General features: G+C 38.9%; 1 protein-coding gene across 1 annotated transcript in view; it reads right to left on the reverse strand.

The window, feature by feature from the left end:
- Positions 1-15311, reverse strand: part of LOC109230237 — a 17091-nt gene extending 1780 nt beyond the window's left edge. Inside the window, exon 1 of the mRNA XM_019395758.1 lies at positions 15264-15311. Coding sequence (XP_019251303.1) covers positions 15264-15311 — 48 coding nt within the window. The remainder of the gene's footprint in view (positions 1-15263) is intronic.

A 15830-nucleotide genomic window follows, 5' to 3' on the forward strand; every position in this document is an offset into this window, starting at 1 on the left:
CTACCCCCCCCCCCCGAAAAAAATATTTTTTAAATATATTTTTCAGTTTTAATTTTTTTGTTTATCGGTTTAAAGGTTCAAAATTTTAGAAGTTCCAAAATTATGAGTTCGGAGGTTTATGTGTTTAGAAGTTTAGGAGTTTAGAAATTATAAAGTTTACGGGATCGAAATTCCGCGGATTTTAAAGTTTAGCGGTTCGAAAGTTTATGAAATTTGTGGGTTCGGAAGGTTGTTGGTTTGAAAGTTTATGGCTTCATGTGTATTATATCTGAATTATTTATGAATACTCTTGAGAAGTCATTTTTCTTAATTTGCGTACCAAACACCGGAAAATGAATAAGATTACTACTTGTTTTTCAAGAAAATATTTTCTTGGAACTCCTTCATACCAAACGCACCCTTAGTTAGAAAGTTATGTTAGAAAAGTCAACCGGAAGTTGACTTATGAGTAAACGAATTCGGATTTGGATTTTTATGATTGATTAGCTTTGTTGGGTGATTTTAGACTTAGGAGTGTGTCCAGAATGTAATTTAGAGGTCCGTGGTAGAATTAAGCTTGAATTGGCGAAAGTTGGAAGTTTAGAAGTTCTTAGGCTTGAATTCGAGGTTGATTTGGTGTTTTGGTGTTGTTTTGGGTGTTCTGGAGGTTCGACTAAGTTCAGGTAGTGATATATGACTTGTTGGAATTATTGGTTGAGGTCCCGAGGACCTCGGGTGAGTTTTGAATAGGTTTGGGTTGTGTTGCGCTTGTTTTTCTTATGTTTCGACGCCGTTTCTTCAAGCATAAATGATATCATATTGAACAAACGAGCTCTGATTTATTTTTTGATTGAAGCATTAGATCTGTATCGTAATTACGGACCCGCAGCAAAAAGAATGGTCGAATTTGGACATCGTATGAGGATTTTATGGTCATTTTACTAAGAATTAGGTTGCCAGATTTTTCAGATTAATTACGAAATTGTCACTGACGGCGTATTTAAAAATCTGCACTATTTGCAAATATTAAAACCTACATATCTCATTCATTATAAGGTCAAATTGAGTGATTCAAAAGCCTAACTTAATTAGAATTTAACAAGGAATCCTTTGGAGGCATAACATACGAGTTTCGGGATCGTTTGGCACGAGAAACGAGATAGAATAGCTAACAAAAAAATGTATAAAACTAGGGTTTGTTCATTCGGTCATATTTTGAGTTGGGGAGCTCGGATTTGGGCGATTTTGGAGGCGATTTTCATTATATGGATTGGGTAAATATTCTCTACTCGGTTTTGGTTATATTTCATGAATCTATCTTCGTTTTTGGGATTTGATTGATTATTTGAAAGTGAATTGAGGGAGTTAGGGTTTGAGTTTTGGAGAGTTTTAAGTGAGTATTTGAGGGACCAAACGGAGTCCGATTTTGATAAATTTTATATGGTTAGACTCGGGAGAGGACGAGGGTTTTGATTCTGTCATTTTTGACTGGTTTCCAGATGTGGGCCCCGGGGCAGGGTTTTGGCCGATTTTGGATTTTTGGCATGTGTATGTAGTTTTTATTGTGGAATTCGATTCTTTAGACTATGTTGATAGTAGTATTCTGATTATTGTTAGACTTGGCGCTTTTTGAGACCGAGTCCAGAGACGAGGGCATCCCGGAATAGGATATTACGTTGTTGAGGTAAGTAATAGTTTTAGCTCTGGCTTTCAGGGTATAAACCCGGAGAATTTGATATCGTGTGACTATTTGGAGGTGATACCCAAGCTAGGTGACGGGCGTGTGGGTGTATACCTCGAGGGATAGAGACTTAGTTCGTCCCGTGAGGCCTCATGGCTATCATATGTGTTTACGTATTTACTTGTTGTTGAACTTGTCTGCCTTCATGTTAGAGATCATGCTTACGCTTTATTCATGCTTACATTTTTTGTACTCAGTCATAGAAATTATTGTACATGTTTACCTCAGTCTCTATAATTTGCTAATATGCTGTGATACTTGATATAGGCTGTGTCCCCTTATTTGTTGATGATGGTGAGGCTAGTGAGGTACATGATTGAGTAAAGCCGAGGGCCTGGTTGTGAGGATATTAATATCATAGCGCGTGAGTTGTCCGCGTAGCACGTGAGTTGACCGTGCGGGTCCAGGTATTGATACCATAGCGCATGAGTTGTCCGCGTAGCACGTGGGTTGACCGTGCGGATCCAGGTATTGACATTGTAGCACGTGAGTTGTCCGTGCTCAGCGCTTGGGCTTTGGGAGCCCCGCCGGAGTCTGTACACACCCCCAGTGAGCACAGAGTGTTGAGTGTATTGAGTGTTGAGTGCTGAGTGCGAGTGCTGAGTGATGGAGTGACATTGTTGTGAGGTTGCAATTACTTTTGTTGTTGCTGCATTTATCTGTTAAATTTCTTTATGGTATTTACTGAGTTATGGAATTTACCTGTTTATTCCTATTATTTTTAAAATTGTGAAAAATAAATAATTCAACTGTTTTGCTTTGCTCGTCACTACTACTCAGTTCCTCAGTTATTTCTGTTACTACTAAGTTGGTTGTACTCATACTACACCCTGCACTTTATATGCAGATCCAGATGAGTTAGAGCGCGGCGATTATTGAGTTCAGGACGACTATCTTTGGAGATTACAAGGTAGCTAGCGTCCGCGGGACCTTTTTACTCCTCTTGTCATTTCTTCTTTTGGACAGTTAGACAGTTTATACATCTTAGTTTATAGTTTTAGACGCTCTTGACTTAGTGACACCCTGATGTTTGGGACTCGTTTCCGTATTTTATATTACTTATATTTAGAGTTGGCTTAGTTTATCAGGATTTAATTTATTTAAAACGTTTTATTAGATTCTTATAATCAAATTAGTAGTAATATTTTGGGAATAGGCTTGCCTTGTAATACGATAGGCACCATCACGACCATGGTTAGATTTTGGATCGTGACAGAGTTTTATCAGAGCCTAGGTTACATAGGTCTCACGAGTCATGAGCGGGTTTAGTAGAGTCTTGCGGATCGGTACGGAGACGTTTGTACTTATCTTCGAGAGGCTGCAGAACCTCTAGGAAACTTCACATTCTTGAATTCTTATCGTGCGGTATTGATTCAGCTTGAAGTGTAACTCTTTGAATTCCTTCCACGCATTCGTATGTGCCCATGAGCGCTCGGTATCAGTTGTGCATCGACGGATTGTGATTCCCCGGATGAGCTGCGAGATGTGATTTCTATGTGTTGATATTGGGCCAGTCTAGAGGACTTGAGGCCGGGTTTTGACTCTAGATTGAGCACTAAGGTGTTGATTGTGTGAGCGCGCTTGTGGGCCTATATGTCCGGTAGTGTCCCTATTAGTGGAAATGGTGGTTGGATGGGTACGTGATGAGTATGATGTGACCGCGAGATGAGTTCACATGATTTAAATGTGACGAGAAGGTATTGCTAAAGGTTTCACCTATTTGAGAGTCCAGGTATGTTCTTAGACTCGTTCAGGGACGAGCGTTTGCCTAAGAGGGGGAAGATGTAACGACCTGGTCGTTCGTTCTAAGAGTTATAGCCCCATCTCCCCCATCTATGCTTATTTTTGTGTTGTATAGCTGTGTTGAGTTGTATCGAGTTGGTAGGTTTGGGTTTGGAGTAGTTTTGGAGTGAAATGATCACTTAGTCTCTTAGGTAGAAAGCTAAGTTAGAAAAGTCAACCGGAAGTTGACTTTTGAGTAAACGAATTCGGATTTGGAATTTTATGATTCAATTAGCTTTGTTGGGTGATTTTACGTTGTTGAGGTAAGTAACAGTTTTAACTCTGGCTTTGAGGGTATAATCCTAGAGAATTTGATATCGTGTGACTGTTTGGAGGTGATACCCACGCTAGGTGACGGGCGTGTGGGTGTATACCTCGGGGGATGGAGACTTTGTTCGTCCTGTGAGGCCTCATGGCCATCATCTGTGTTTACGTAGTTACTTGTTGTTGAACTTGTCTGTCTTCATGTTAGAGATCATACTTAGGCTTTATTCATGCTAACATTTTTTGTACTCAGTCATAGAAATTATTTTACATGTTTACCTCAGTCTTTATTATTTGCTAATATGCTGTGATACTTGATGTGGGTTGTGTCCCCTTATTTGTTGATGATGGTGAGGCTAGTGAGGTACATGATTGAGTAAGGCCGAGGGCTTGGTCGTGAGGATATTAATACCATAGCGCCTGAGTTGTTCGCGTAGCACGTGAGCTGACCGTGCGGGTCCAGGTACTGATACCATAGCGCGTGAGTTGTCCGCGTAACACGTGAGTTTACCGTGCGGATCCAGGTATTGATATAGTAGCACGTGAGTTGTCCGTGCTTAGCGCTTGGGCTTTGGGAGCCCCTACGGAGTCTGTACACACCCCCATGAGCGCAGAGTGTTGAGTGTATTGAGTGTTGAGTGTTGAGTGTTGAGTGCTGAGTGCGAGTGCTGAGTGATGGAGTGACATTGTGTGAGGTTGCATTTACTTTTGTTGTTGCTACATTTATCTGTTAAATTTCTTTGTGGTATTTTACTGTGTTATGGAATTTACCTGTTTATTCTTATTATTTTTAAAATTGTGAAAAATAAATAATTGAATTGTTTTGCTTAGCTCGTCGCTACTACTGAGTTCCTTGGTTATTTCTGTTATTACTGAGCTGGTTGTACTCATACTACACCTTGCACTTTATGTGCAGATCTAGGTGAGTTAGAGCGCGGTGATTATTGAGTTCAGGCCGATTATCTTTGAGATTACAAGGTAGCTGCTAGCGTCCGCAGGACCTTGTTACTCCTCTTGTCATTTCTTCTTTTGGACAGTTAGACAGTTTATATAACTTAGTTTATAGTTTTAGATGCTCTTGACTTAGTGACACCCCGATGTTTAGTACTCGTTTCCGTATTTTATATTATTTATATTTTAGAGTTGGTTTAGTTTATTAGGAATTAAATTGTTGAAAATATTTTATTAAATTCTTATAATCAAATTAGTAGTAATATTTTGGGAATAGGCTTGCCTTGTAATACGATAGGCGCCATCACGACCATGGTTAGATTTTGGGTTGTGACATTATAATCATTTAATTTCGCACCTAAAGCAAACTACGATGTTCATGAGTTAATTTTTTCCGTTTGAGATCAGTATGTAAGGCTATTAATTACGTGAATTGTTTTGAAGAATCAGCGTACGTGCACCTAATCTCAATGAATGGTGGTCATTTCAACCTTTAACACAAGAGGACAAAAAATTGATAACAAAATATGATTAGGAAACGTGAATTGCTTCTCTATTCTGACTTGCAACATTTGTTGTATAAAACGGTTCCATAACAGAAACAAAATAGTCTAATAAAGGACCTAAATTAAACTTATGAGGAATGGGCCTGCCAAATCTCTAGCAATCAAACTCCAAAAAGAGGCAACGAGCCCAAAACACCTTTAACCTTTAAATACTAATTTCGCAGAAGCTTTCAAACATAGACTCGTTTTAGTCAAAACCCTCATCATATTAATTCAAAGACTTGCTTTTCAATTAAAGCCAACTTTCGAATAAAGTATGATAAGAAAAAAAGAAATAAAAAACAGCCACTAATTTTCATAAAATAGTACAGTAATAGGACTCTTGATAAAACCGTGATCATTACATGCATAAAATGCTAGACAAGATATCTGCTCAAAGAATTCAAACAAATCTTATGAAGCTAAGGAAATAGTGCTATTTGGACCAGACAAATACACCTCTAAACATGTTGAATGTAAAACAGAAAATTGCTGGACATTTACGTCAAAATCCACAAAAGAATATAACAGTAAATTCATCATCCTACATAGTATGAGTACACTCATGTGTGTTGATATCAAACCCATGTCCAACTAATTCTAGGCTGAAAAATGAAATTGGAAGAAAAAACAAAGCAAAAGAAAGCTAAATGGTTTGAAAGAACACAAGAACTAAAGCTGAACATAATTGATCTCCTCAACTTCCACAATATACACATCTCTTCCATACAAGCATATCTCTTATCTAACTGGTAGTCTAGTCCAAAGTTCAAATAAGTACCTGATTATAGCAAGATCAACAAAGTAGAAAATAAATCTCTGAAATTTGAGTGAAGCAATCAGCAATATCAGAATAACAGCAACAGAAACAACAAGAAGTGATGCTAAACTCCAAAAGAACCGTAGAAAAGTGAAATAACCAATAAATAGGAAAAGAAACCGAGGAAAATTTAAAGAAAATCAGTGAGGATGGAGTGCCTGTGTATAATCTGCCGAGTGTGAAATCAATGTAAAATCAGTGTATGTGCTTTTTGTGAGTGAATATGCTGAGAATTAACCTCTGAGAAATGAGAGGGGAGTCCTTTTTATAGAATGTAGAAAGGGTCCCTATGTGAGGGAAAAGGGGAGGGAATCAAGGGGAATGTCAGGTGAAAATTAGGGAAGGGCATCTTTTTAATAGAGAATGGACATCTGTACACTCTCACAAGTTTATCTAAATTTCAGCATCTTTTTTTTAAACAACTTTGGACAGTTGTTCATTATCTAGAAGCTTCCTATGTGCCTATCTTAGATTCACTCATATTCAATTCCTAAGTTTCCCTACAAGACCTCTGTATTTACCCCTTAATAATCTCCTTGGGTTTGGGCTTCTTACCCAATAATCCACATAATCCAAAGTAGACCAAAATAGGCCCAACACATCAGAAAAATTCAAATCAATTGAAATCAACACCAAAACAAGAAGTAATCCAGAATGAAATGATTTTAACAATTAACCTAAATTAATCTAACAAACAATATTAAACTCGAAAATCACTTAGCTAAGTAATTAATTAGAAAATAAAGAAGAGAAAGAGAAAATTACCAGCTCTCAAAATGGGAAAACCCGAGCTCAGGAAGATTCTGTCGGTTAAGGGTAAATCGGCCGGATTCCGGTGACTTCGAAGTGACCCAAAACCAACATTAATCAATTTTTCTTGTTAAGAACAATTGACCAATGTAAGTTTTTTGTCAAAACGGGGGATTTGCCCAAAAAAAATCCGAAAAGGGAAAAATTTGGGTTTCTAGTGTTTCTGAGATTTTAAATTCGAAGAGTTCTAGTAGGGATTGAGGAATGAGGCTGGGATGATTGGAAAGAGGAGAAAACGGGGATTGTAGGGTGAAATTTGGGTATGTTTGGATACGGGCCACTGCCGTGAGGCAATTTCCAGCGGCGGCGTGAGGCAGAGGTTAAGAGAGGGTGAGAGAGATGAGTTATGTGAGGTTTTTCGGGTTAGGGGGGTCTGGCCCGACATTTTTAAGGGAGATGGGGAGGGAGTTGGGAGCCGTTTGATCATATGGGTTGAACGGTGGGGATTAGGCGTTACCAAACGCCGTCGTTATGGCTAATCGGGGGGACCCGATTTTAAATGGGTCTGGGTTGGACTGGGTGATTTGGGAGATTTTAAGGCAATTGGGCCACTGAAAATGGTTGTGGCCAAAATTCGGAATCAAACAAAGCTCTTCTTTTTTTCTTTCTTTTTCTTGATTTTAAATCCTAATAAAGTTAATTAAAAACCTAATTAAGTCCTATGTAACGACCCAGCTGGCCGTTTTAAGAATTAACGCCCCGATCCCCAATTAACTGCTTCCCCCGTGTCTTTTTCTGCTATTGTGATTTGCCAGGATGATTCATTTTGAGTTTCATATTATTTTGGGACACTTAGTCCCTAAACGAGAGCTTAAATCTTAGAATTCGGACCGTAGTCGGATCAGTGTGAAGACCGCTACGGAATGGAATCTCCGTCAATTCTGTTAGCTCCGTTGGGCGATTTGTGTTTTTGAGGTCGGTAGCTCATTTAGGCTTGAAATGGCGAAAGTTGAATTTTTGGAGTTTCGGGCCGATAGTGAAATTTTTGATATCGGGGTCGGTATCTGATTCTGGAAGTTAGAGTAGGTTCGTAGTGTTGAATATGACTTGTGTGCAAAGTTTGGGGTAAACCAGACGTGGTATAGTTAGTTTCGGCATCGGTAGTAGAATTTTGAAATTTCAAGTTCATTAAGTTTGAATTGGAAGGTGATTCGTGGTTTAATGTTGTTTGATGTGATTTGAGGGCTCGACTAAGTTCGTATGATGTTTTAGGATTGGTTGGTATGTTTGGTTGAGGTCCCGGGGGCCTCGGTTGAGTTTCGAGTGCTTAACGGATGAAAATTTGGACTTGAGCAAAATCTGAAGTTGGCTAGTTCTGGTGTTTTCGCACCTCCGGTGGGAAGCCCGCAGGTGCTGCCCCGCAGAAGCGAGGCAGGGGTCGCAGGTGCGGTTTTAGGCATGAGGGCTAGTGGTCGCAGATGCGACTCAAGAGCTGAAGAAGCGAAACCGCATCTGGGAAGAAATGAGCGCAGGTGCAGAGTTTGGGGAATAATGAATTTCCGCAGGTGCGGATCTCTAGCCGTAGAAGCGGATCGCAGAAGCGGTCATCGCTAGGTAGAAAAGGGGATTTCGAGGGCTTGAAATTTTATAACTCAAAATTCAAGTTGGAGCTCGGTGGAAAGCGATTTTTCGAGGGATTTTGAAGGAGAGCTATAGGGTAATAACTAATCCTAACTCGATTTTGATCATATTACATTAATCTATTGTGGTATTCTTCATCTAACTAAGGAATTTGAGGGTGGAAGTTTGGAAAATGGGGAAAAAGATCCCCGATCGAAAAATCTAAGGTTTGAGTGGGACTTAGGCATCGGTTTTGGATGATTTTTGTATGAGTGAACTCGTGAGTGAGTGGGTGTTCATAATTTGTGACTTTTACCCGATTCCAAGACGTGGGCTCGTGTAGGATTTTTGGGTGTTTTTCTATTTTCTTACCCTTGCTTTGATTTCATTAGCTAAATTAGTTGCTTGTAGCTATGTTTACATTATGTAATTGATTTGATTAGATTTGGGTCACTCGGAGTTGGATACTCGTGGCAAGAGCGTGATTTCGGATTGATTTTTTGAGTTTGGTTCAAGGTAAGTGGCTTGCCTAACCTTGTGTGGGGGAACTCCCCTTAGGATTTGGTATTGTTGTTATATGAATGCCATGTACGTGAGGTGACGAGTGCGTACACGGGCTATTTATTGAAAAACCCAGTTTTTGTTAAGTAAAAATCTATGTTTTTCCTTTAATTGAGCAATACTAGTATATGTAGCCATCCTTTTTAGCTTAGGAAACCATGCTTACGTGCCTTAACTGTCTCAACTGCCTTAACTGCCTACCTGGACTTTGTGCAGCATGTTTAGAGTAAGAATTACCTGTCTTCTTTGATATGAATTTAATCTAAACTGTAGAATTTCTTGTTGAAACTGTTATTTATATTGATTAAGCTGTATGTTTATATTGGGACTACGGAACGGTATTCCGGGAAATTTCCCCTGCACATTTACGTTTGGGACTACGGGACGGTACCCGGGAGATCCCCTGTACTGGATATATTTACTTTGGAACTACAAAACGGTATTCCGGGAGATCCCCCCGCATATTTATGTTTGGGACTACGGGACGGTATCCCGAGAGATCCCCTGTATATTTACGTTTGGGACTACGGGAAGGTATCCCGGGAGATCCCTGTTGCTATCTCTGTATACTGAGTTATTATTTTTCTGTGATTCCACTCTAGCTTAGTGTTAGTATTTGTCTTCACTGCGATGTTTCATACTGTTTTATCTTATTATATATATATAAACCAGTAGGGCCCTGACCTGATCTCGTCACTACTTGACCGAGGTTAGGCTTGGCACTTATTGGGTACCGTTGTGGTGTACTCATGCCCTTTCCTGCACATGTTTTTCGTGTGCACATCCAGGCTCACCGTACCACCCTCATCACTAGTTGCAGTTGCTGCTGCTTGTTGGAGACTTCAAGGTACATATGCTCGCGCCCGCAGATCCTCGGAGTCCCCCTCTATTAGGGGTGTGCATTCGAATCGGTTTATCGATAAATCGAATCGATTATTTGTTATCAAAATCGAAATCGAAAAAATTGAAACCTTATTGAAACGATAACGATAAGCATATGTACAAATCGATAATCGATAAGTAATTATCGATAAGGGTCAAAATCAAATCGATAAATCGAATGCACACCCCTACCCTCTATCCCCTTATGTTCATTTCTCCTGCTTTCTGTAGAGATGATGTATAGAACAGTTAGAATATCTTAGTAGCTTGTGACTTGCGAGTTTCCGGGTTTTGGGTATTGTTTGGTACTTTTTTGGAAGCGATAACTGTATATTCCGTGTGGTATTTAGTTGCTTAATGGATAGTCGTGTTGCTAATAGTTAATATCCATGCTTTGTTTTCATTTCTGCAATGTGTTAGGCTTACCTGGTCGTAGAGACTAGGTGCCGTCACTACAGTTCACGGAGGGAGGAATTGGGTCGTGAGAAGTTGGTATCAGAGCTCTAGGTTCATAGGAGTCGTGAGTCACAAGCTGGTTTATTAGAGTCTCGCGGATCAATACGGAAACGTCTGTACTTATCTTCGAGAGGCTATGGAACTGTTAGGAAAATTCCAGTTCATTTGATTCCTTGTCGTGCGAGATTATTGACTTCGAAAATACTAAACTTCTGTCTTCTATTCTCTCACAGATGGTGAGGACACGTGCTTCCGTAGATGACCAGGCACCCGCGCCCCCTGCTAGAGCCGCCAGAGGCCGGGGCTGGGGTAGAGGCCGAGGACGCGCACGTGGTGTAGCTAGAGCACCCGCGCGAGTTGCTACAGAGGAGCCACCGGCAGCTCCAGCTGGAGCCCAGGCGCCTGATACACCTACTACTACTTCTACTCCAGCTCTCCAGGAGACCCTTGCACAGTTCATGAGTATGTACATCACTTTAGCTCAGGGAGGGTTGATTCCCCTTGCTGCAGCCACATCTCAGGCCGGGGGAGGAGCACAGACTCCCGCTGCCCGCAGCCTAGAGGAGCGGGTTCATGTTGATCAGATCCCAGAGGTTATACCGGTACTGCTTGTAGCCCCAGCTCAGCCTGAGGGTAGGGCAGCAGTTTCAGAGGAGGAGCAGCGCAGGCTTGAGAGATACAAGAAGTACGACCCTCCTACATTCAGTGGTCTAGCATCATAGGATGCTCAAGTATTTCTGGAGGAGTGCCACCGTATCCTCCACACTTTGGGCATAGCAGAGTCGAGTGGGCTTTCTTTCACTGCCTTCCAGCTTCGAGGGGCATATCAGTGGTGGCGTACTTTTGAGTTGGACAGTCCGGCTGAGGCAACTTCTCTTACATGGACCCAGTTCTTGGATATATTTTTGAGGGAGTATGTCCCTTAGAGCCTCAGGGACGCATGGTGCGCAGAGTTTGAGCATTTGGGTCACGTAGTATTGAGTGAAGGGATCACTTTGGAACTCCCGCACATTTATGTTTGGGACTACAGTACGGTATCCTTGGAGATCCGCTGTATATTTACGTTTGGGACTATGGGACGGTATCCCGGGGGATCCTTGTTGCTATCTCTGTGTACTGAGTTATTATTTTTCTATGATTTCACTCTAGTTGACTGTTAGTATTTATCTTCAGTGCGATATTTCATACTATTTTATCCTATTATATATATAAACCAGTAGGGCCCTGACCTGATCCCGTCACTACTCGGCCGAGGTTAGGCTTGGCACTTACTGGGTACCGTTGTGGTGTTCATGCCCTTTCCTGCACATATTTTTCGTGTGCAGATTCAGGTTCATCCTACAGCCTCATCACTGATTGCAATCGTTGGTGCCTGTTGGAGACTTCAAGGTACATCTGCCCGCGCCCGTAGATCCTCGGAGTCCCCCTCTATCCCCTTATGTTCATTTCTTCTTCTTTCTGTAGAGATGATATATAGAACAGTTAGAATATCTTAGTAGCTTGTCACTTGCGAATTTTCAGGTTTTGGGTATTGTTCGGTACTTTTCTGGAAGTGATAATTGTATATGCTGTGTGGCATTTAGTTGCTTAATGGATAGTCGTGTTGCTAATAGTTAATATCCATGTTTTGTTTTCATTTCTGCAATGTGTTAGGCTTACCTAGTCGTAGAGATTAGGTGCCATCACGACAGTTCACGGAGGGAGGAATTGGGCCGTGACATCCTAAATCAAATCTAATTTGTAGAATTGAATTAATTATCTATATTTAACATTAAAATAATTAATTAACTTAAAACTAATTAAAGAGAAATACTAATTTTTTAAACTAAAAGCTAAATATGTAAAAATGACCATTTTTTTATTTTTGTTTGATTATGCAATTAACTCGTATATTTAAATCATCAAATGCAAATAAGATCTGGAATGCTATGCAATGAAATGTTGAACATTTTTTTTGGTATTTTCTATGATTTTATGATATTAAACGCGCAACTAAATGCAAACAATTAATTAATAGAAATTTCCTAAAAATTCTATTAGAAATTAAAATAATTAGAAAAAATCTATTTTTTGTGAATTTTGTAGGAGTATTTTAATTGGGAAAACATGATGTGCTCAAAATGTGAAAAAAATTAGGAAAAATAATTATAAAAAAATTATGGACTATTATATAATATAATAAAGATATAACAAAAGTTAATAATTAAATACTTTTAAATGAAAGATTTATTTAAAATTTACTATCATAGCAGTCTTAGTGGATAACATGCAATAATTTTTATTTTAATTATGACATAAAATACTCTAAACATATTGATTTATGATTAAGCAAAAAGTAATTTTGAATAGTCAACGATTTATTATGAAAATTTAAGGATTTACAAGGTTAGTTACACATAATTGCATAAAGTTCTATTAGGCGAGTCTAGTACTCTGGGCGTTGGGCGGCTGAGGCGCAAGTCTCATGGAACTAATCTCCACACATATGCCCAGGGGCGTTTTACGAGTGCTCCGCCCCAAGGCGAGCTCGGGCGAGTCCCAATTCTGCCTTTTAAAACAGCGGTACTAGAAGAGCTTAACTATTATTTGGCACAATTGGTAGTTATAAAATAGTGTGTTTATTTAGATGTCTCGCGGGGGATTCTGGACTTATGCTACGCTTTTATATGGAGTGCAATGGGGTGGAGTATATATGTCGTGTATATACATATTTTTGGTTAAAGTATGCTATTGTAGCACTTCTTCTGTCTTTGAATTTCGAGAATCAAATTTCTTAATTTTAATCGTGAATCGATTATAGATTCTTTAAACCTTTAAAATAAAATTTATATATTTAAAAACTATATAAAAAATAGTATAAGTCATAAGAATAAGGACGAAGGGAGTATTACTTTTCTTTTGGTGCCTTAAAAGATTGTCTATTGTTCATTCTTAAACCCCTTGAACTGTTGTTTTTTCGTCTGACAAGGTGATTGTTTTGGTTTTTGAACTAGTCTAGTTACTTGGTCAAGAAGATTGGTTACTTGGCCACCAAAACTAGTTACTTTGTCACCAAGCAACTCTATTATAAATAGGAGACTTCTCTACTCATTTGTATTAGAACATCATCAAGAAAAGATCTAATATTATCTCTCTCTAAATTTCTCTTGTGTTACTTTATTTCATATTATTCTATAACACGTTATCAGCACAAGACTCTACCGTCTCAAGAAGCTTTTTGAGAAGACTAAGTTATAATTTTTCTCCTCTTTTAATAATGCTTGATATTATGAAAAGAAAGTTCGTTGCCCTTAAAATTTTGGGCAAGAACTATATGTCATGGGTATTGGATGCTGAAATCCATTTAGATGCAATGGGTCTTGGAGGCGCCTTAAAGATAAAAATAAAGCATCTACCCAAGACTGTGCTAATGCCTTTATTTTCTTGCGCCATCACCTTGATGAAGGATTGAAAATAGAATATCTCACAGTCAAAGATCCACTTGTTTTGTGGAATGACTTAAAGGAAAGATATGACAACTTAAAGTTGGTCACACTTCAACAAGCATGATATGATTGGGCTCATCTAAGGCTCCAAGACTTTAAGTCTGTTTCTGAATATAATTCTGCGATGTTCAGAATTACTTCTAAATTAAAACTCTGTGGAGACAGTATCACTGACTATGATATGCTTGAAAAAGTGTTCACAACGTTTCATGCCTCCAATATGGTCCTGCAACAGCAATACAGAGAGAAAGGTTTCAAGAAGTACTCTGAGTTGATTTCTCTTCTCCTTGTGGCTGAACAAAATAATGACTTGCTCATGAGAAATCACGATTATCGACCCACCAGGTCTACCCCATTGCCTGAAGTGGATGAGGTGTATTCCCATTATGCTAAGCATGGAAAAGGTCGTGGCCATATTCGTGGCCGTGGCCGTAGCCAAGAAAGAAATTTTCCTGGTGTTAAGCATCCCCCAAAGAAAAATAACCACCAAAAGTGGAAAGGGAAAAATGAGAAGCCAAAGGCAACGGGTTCAGAAACTGAATGCTATCGTTGCGGTGGAAAAGGGCATTGGGCAAATATTTGTCGTACACCAAAATATTTGGTTGAGCTTTATCAAGCATCTCTAAAGAATAAAGGCCCATAAGCCAATTTTGTCTCTGACAATGAATTTGACATCACCCACTTGGATGTGGGAGACTTCTTTGAGCACCCTGATGAAAAAATAGACCACTTGATCGGTAATGGATCCGTGGTTAATGATGATTGAGTAGTTTGGTTTTTATTTTCGTCTATTTATAGTGGCTAGTGAATAAACATCATATAATCATAGTTCTTTACATGAGTACTAGTTATTAGTATCATAACCAGAGTTGCTCGAAATTGCATTTAAAAGGTCATTAGTGAATCATTAATTTAACTTTGTTTCTTTTTCCTTTTTCACTGAAAATACTAATATTTATTTGTATATTTCTTTTGTATGTTAAATTATGGGAAGGTAATATGGATACCTCACAAAGCAAACTGGATCAAAGTTTAATTGTAGAAATATTTGTTTAATTGCTTCATGTACGACACATACAATATTCAAAAAGAAGGAATATTTCTCTCATTTAAGTATTTATGAGGCAGATGTTATTATTTCTGTCACGATCCAAAATCCTACTAGTCGTGATGGCACCTAACCCAACCCGCTAGGTAAGCCAATTAATAATTATTCATTTCCAATGAAATTAATAAAATAATTAAATGGAAGAAATTATCTGAAACTTATACATTTCCCAAGGTAGTACAAATCATAAGCTTCTAAGAATAGTATTTACAAAGCTGATATGAAGTAAATACATCTTCTGTTTGAAAACTACATAAACAGAGTTTTATAATCTAAGGCTACCATGAACAAGAGGCAGCTACAAAAGGGACGCAGGTACATCTTCAAATCCAGCTCCATTGAATACAGCAACAACAGCAGCCAACATCTGTACACAAGGTGCAGAAGTGTAGTATGAGTACAACCGACCTAATGTACTCAATAAGTAACAAACCTAACCTTAGGTTGAAAGTAGTGACGAGATGGAACAAAGGTCGAGTCCAACACCAATAGCCAACAACAGTTCATAATAACGAAAAGCAAGTAATAAAAGAAATAACTCGAAACTCAAAATACTCAGCTTATTAATAATTCCCGAAAATAGTTCCACTCTTCAAGTATATTTGTGAAACCCCAAATCCTTTACCGAAATCGTCAAAAATATGAGTAAGTTTGAAAACTGAAAATTTTCCCAAAATCCTTTCATCAGGTAAATGTTTCATTTTCAGATAGCATGAGGAAAGTACATCTCTATGCCTACATGTCAAGATACAAGTAAAATCATGAATGTCACCAAAACCGGGAAGCAAAAGAAAATGCATCTCTATGCATGTATCTCAAGTACGCATATCAAATGCAATGCCTCTCAGTGATGAACTCATGTACTCACACTCTCAGAGTACTCAAC

The sequence above is a fragment of the Nicotiana attenuata genome, chromosome 7 (genome assembly GCF_001879085.1).
Source record: "Nicotiana attenuata strain UT chromosome 7, NIATTr2, whole genome shotgun sequence".
In the NCBI taxonomy this organism is placed as follows: Eukaryota; Viridiplantae; Streptophyta; class Magnoliopsida; order Solanales; family Solanaceae; genus Nicotiana; species Nicotiana attenuata.